The 5355-nt window shown below is 36.1% G+C and overlaps 1 protein-coding gene across 1 annotated transcript; it reads right to left on the bottom strand.

Annotated features, from left to right (window-relative positions):
- Nucleotides 1-676: 676 nt before the first annotated feature.
- Nucleotides 677-4651, bottom strand: LOC117497883 (U6 snRNA-associated Sm-like protein LSm3). Its single transcript, XM_034149914.1, has 4 exons — nt 4542-4651; nt 3112-3222; nt 2888-2983; nt 677-1817 (listed from the first exon to the last, which is right to left on the bottom strand). The coding sequence occupies exons 1-4, from the start codon at nt 4560-4562 to the stop codon at nt 1737-1739; spliced, it is 309 nt and encodes a 102-aa protein (XP_034005805.1). The 5' UTR covers nt 4563-4651; the 3' UTR covers nt 677-1736.
- Nucleotides 4652-5355: the final 704 nt, after the last annotated feature.

Genomic DNA, 5355 nt, shown 5'->3' with positions numbered 1-5355 from the left:
ATACATCAACGTCTCTCCTGATTGAACTATTAACGAACGCACCCGTAGGTAATGTAGCTGCTGAAGTTAGACCCTCATGCCGGAGCAGCAGAGTTCAGCCGACAGACTGGAAGACTCGAGCATAGTCTCCCCCCCCCCCCCAATATGTAGATCTGCAATATTTTTATTGCAGATCTACATGAATCACACAAACGACCTATTTTGGATTCAAAACTGCGAATTTCGCCGAAAGGTGACAAGTTTGCATCTTGAAAGAGAGTTCACTCTGTACGGAGTAGTGAGACTAAAGAGATCACTCTGTACTAAGTAGTGAGACTAAAGAGTTCACTCTGTACGGAGTAGGTCTCGGTTCGGGCCGGATTTTACCATTGCAGGAGAAGAGGGCCAAACAAGATAGAATCATTCAAAAAGCGTCAGTCGGAATGTTTTATTTATTTATATATACATTGTTTTTGTTATGTTTTAATAAAAAATATTCTATATTAAATAATTTAGTTATTTATATACATTTTTTAAATATTATTTTACGTTCTCTTTATACATCCATGGGTTAAATCTAAATTGTGTTGGAAAAACGATAGATACCACCGGGCACGTCTCAACGCTGCTCTGGGAGCGCCTTGGTTACATTTTCCGAACTGGTGCTACATTTCATACAAAACTTGAAAGAGATTTATTTTTTGCAAATTACCTTTTTTATTCAAGTTACCAAAACCAAATGAAAACAAATGTTTACATATCTGAAAATGATGTACTCTCAAGTCCAACAAACACTACAAAAATATATATAAAAAAACATAAAATAAAACCGTCCCAGAAGAACTCAAGCTTCCAAATATTCACAGATGATGGATTCGGGGTAACTGCACAAGTCTTCTGCTTAGAACAACAACAAAAAGTTTCACTTGAGAAATTTCAACAATTACATAAAACCCCTCTGCTCAGTCTGCTGTCTGGTAATACTTTAAATACACTCGACAAACACAAGTTAACACACACGTGGGGCAGTTTAGTTTCCAAAAACCATGATAAGATGTTTGCAACTTAATATGGCACTTGTAGAGACTTGTAAAGGTGAACAACTCAAGGTGATTAAAGTAACATTTGGTTTTGTTCTGGCTTAACTAAAACTGTGTGGATTTATGAATTTAAAATCAAATGAAATATCCTGAGAATAAGAACAAAAATTGTGGCCTGAAATCTTCTATAATCCCATAATAATTTGCCCAAACAAAAAAAACAACTATTTTTCAAAACAGGTTTTTAATAATTGCGATACCCCACAAACTAGAGTTGAGATTTTGTTATAAGAAATTATGATATTTTTTTCTGGCTTCACTAAATGGGTGTGTATTTAACATTTGGTGTACAGAGCAAAATCAAATAAAAATATCCTGAGGATATCAGGAAACGATTGCCTGAAATGACACAAAATCCCAAAATCAATTTAATAATAATTTGCCCAAATAAAACCTCAGAAGTAAGCCCTCTTTCTCCAAAACCAAAAGTCATCTTTCTTTCTTTGTCAAAAAGTGCTTTTAATTCTTGCAGCCCCACAGAATAAAGTAGAGAGTTTGTGGTAGTATCTGAATGATGAGTGGGGGGGGGGGGGGGGGGGCTGGATGTGTTTGAACGCAGCCATTGTTTTAGCCTTTAATTACAGCACCACCCTCTCCTGCAGTTAGAAGCTTCCCAGCTGCCACAAACACTCCCTCACAAACAGGAAGTGGTTGGAGTTAGCCCACCCTGAGGGGCGGTGCCACAAGGACAACACCGTCTCCTCTGACAAACAGCATGGGGATGTTCCTCTTGGTTGACTAAAAGAAAAAGACACAGAAAATAAATGTATCTTTATATTGTTCTGTTAATTATTAGTATTATGTCCTCAAAGCGTCCGGCAATCAAACCCTTTTAAAGTGATATTCAGAATTAATATTTAATTAATACTTACACACCACGGTATACATTTACATTTGCATGACATATATTGTCTTACAATGTGTACAATTTTACTTCAACAAATTTAACTTTGTATAAATATTTGTATTATTCTTTTTCTCTTTTATTGGACATTTTACTTTAACTTCTTATGTTTACATACCAACATACAAGATCCCATACTTTGGATTTCCTGCTCGACAAAATGTACTTAATGACCAGGTTCAGCTCTGAATGAAGTCTGAGGGGTTTTCAGGCTGAGGCATCAAAGCACACGCAGCGCACACAAGGAGTTTTCTTTCCTTCGATTAATAGACTAATGAAAAATGAGTCGTCAAATACTTTTTTTCATGGACTAACGTTAAGTTGACTGATTGGGGGCAGCCATAGTTTTCCACATGTATTCCACAGACTGTGGTTTAAAGCCCGAGACCAAAGACACTGGGATCTTTATATTCCCATTTTTACACATTACGAAAAAAAAAAAAAACATGAATAAAAGGAAAAGTATTTAAATAACTTTAAATCAATCTTCCTGTAGTATTATGGAACTATATGTTGGCCACAGATACAGATTGCTGGCCATCTCTCATCACTCTTAACAGAAAAAGTTTAACTATGAACATCATTTTATATAAAACCACTGAAAGTGCAAATACTATTCTTCACGATCTCGAGGAGGGAAAATCTAGAATATTAGATTCTATCTTCAAATGTCAATAAAGTGTGATAAAACATTGTTAATATTGTATGCCAAATATGAATAAGCATTTTAAATGCTTCTATTGATGTTGAATGTTCCTGCTGAAATAAAGTATAACAGCAGCATTGTTCTAGTGCTTCAGTAAGGTCCAGTACATGCAGACAGTTTTAGAAACCAAGACCAGCACAACAGTAGTTGTTCAGTAAGAAGACATGAGGCTGTAACAAGGAGAATTCAAAGCTGTACCTTGTATAGTTCTTCATAGGTCTCCTCGTCGATCTCCACCGTCGTCACCGTCTCCTCCACGTCTCCAAGGATCATGTTCAGGTGCTGATCGTAGGCCTGGGAAAAACAAACATCAACAAGCATGAAGTGAGAGACAAATATCAGACCTGCGACAATAAAACGTAGAATCCCACAACACACACACTTCAGTGTTTTTTTAAGCAGATACTGGGTGTGTATCTTACATGCAGTCGACCGCGGAGCTCCCGGTCATTCCTCATCTTCACGTAGATCCTCTCATCTAGACTGAGTCTGATCAGATCCAGAGGCTCCTCTACCGTGTTGGTAGACGGGGGCTGCAGCACACAAGTAAGGATATTAATTACACATTTTACAAATATAGATTTCAACAATTTCAGAAATAAATGCCAGTTTATATATATATATATATATATATATATATGAGAGAGAGCTCTGTTTTCCAGCCTGAGTCTATTTAATTGATTGTTTTGGTTGTGTGTGATTTTAATTAATTTGTTATAATTAAATGTATTTGTTTTATTTATTATATATAATTTATATTATTTCACATTTCATTTGCAATGTTCAATGTTCAATAAAATGTAAGTTCTGTTTGAAAGGATGTACTTGAATTATTATTATCATTATGTCAGTGGTCTAAAATGGTCTTACAACGGTGCCGACAATATTATAGTTTATCGCAATAATTTCCGGGAAAATGTATCGTCCAACATAATTAATTATCGTGACAGGCCTAGTAAGAGTTGTATAAAATGTCTTCAGGGTGTTTTTCAAATAGGCTAGCAACAGATAACTATTTCCCTTCAGCTGCTTAGGTTTACAATATGATCATAATAATAAAGTGCAGAAACTGTTAGTGCAGAGGCTGCAGAAGATATGTGATGACTGAGAAAAGTTTGTGTTACAGTTTCTTACTATAAACATTCACAAAAAGCAAGGAGCACACAAGTTAAGGTTGAACATCAAAATTATACAAAACAAAGTAAAGAAATCTATGAATTTCAGTGACTTTACTATGAAACACTATGCATCCAAAATCTAGGAGGTATATCAGACCTAACTAATATAAACGTAACACTTGGAAGACAGATTGAAAAGAGATGTAGCTGTGGAGAAAAGTTAACACAAGCAATTGTATTTATTGGCTGAAAACCCCACCATATGCTAAACCATTTAGTTACATGTGTGTCCGGTTAAAAGCCCAGCCCTTACATTTCTAAGATGTTTTTGAAAAAAAACAAGTCAGACACGTTTAAACTAGTGTATGCTTTGGGTGTAACGCTACACTAGTATTCTGCTGTTCTCCGACACAAGGAACACACAAGAAAAACAAATAGCCTTGTCCTATAATGTAATTATCAATTTTAGCTCTGATGTTCAAACTAAACAGCACCGACAGTGAAACACGTTGTCATTTTGAAGTTAGAATAAACGTGATGTGCTAACAGGGCTAATTTAGCTAGCTTGTTTGACAGGCCTCTCCGCGCTGTTAGAGGAGGGAAAAAAACGAAGTGACACAATAACCCCCCTGAAAGAAGAAACAAAGTAAACACATCTTACAGCGGTCTTTTTGGATAATTATATACACGCTGTGTGAGAGAAAAACAGCATTAATCGACGAGGCTGCACCAACCTGCTCAACTTCGTCCGCCATTGATTTTGAGTGTGCGTCGTTTAGTTTGACCAGTACGGGGGTTGCCAGGTCTGTAAAAAACGCGTTTGCAGTTAGCGAGGCAGGGGAAACACGTGCACTTTGGGGCAGTTTGCCAAACACCTGGTTACATCTATTGAGAGGAATATGCAAAATAATATTATGCAGTGTGGGAAGAAGAATTGCAAATGATGTACTAATATAAACGTAACAATACCACAATGCAAACATATTTCATTACAAGTGAAAATATTGCATTGAAAATGTGAAAATGTTTAAGTGAAAGTTCGGATCGGCAAATTGTAGTTAAAGTATGAAAAATAACTATGCATAGTTAACCTTTTCAGTAGATATCTAATTGATTACGTCATGGCACTCATACTTGCCATTTATCTGCTGAACAACTACCTTTACGTTGATTAAATGTTGCGCATAAACTGATTTACTTTTTCCTAAGTATATTTTGAACACATAACTTTTACGTGTCCTCATAAATGTACTCGGGGATTTTTCTTCCACTATTACGCACTTCACATGGAGGATAAAAAAAAGACTGGCAACCCGCTACGTACAGATAAGCAGTACCACTCATCCACTCTCCTCTCTTTCTCTTTCCAGACCTTTCCATCCTCCATTGTCCCCTTACTGCGACATTACCATTCTGTGCATTGGTAAGTTATAATTCAACCATTACCGTTACTATGTGTTACTAATTAAAACATATTTGTATCCTTTTTTGAACTTATTGTCGGTTATTTTGTGTGTTATTCAAGCTACTGTAAAACAACTACTGTCA

Source organism: Trematomus bernacchii, unplaced genomic scaffold, assembly GCF_902827165.1.
Source record: "Trematomus bernacchii unplaced genomic scaffold, fTreBer1.1, whole genome shotgun sequence".
Taxonomy (NCBI): domain Eukaryota; kingdom Metazoa; phylum Chordata; class Actinopteri; order Perciformes; family Nototheniidae; genus Trematomus; species Trematomus bernacchii.
This window is presented reverse-complemented; position numbering and strand designations above follow the sequence as displayed.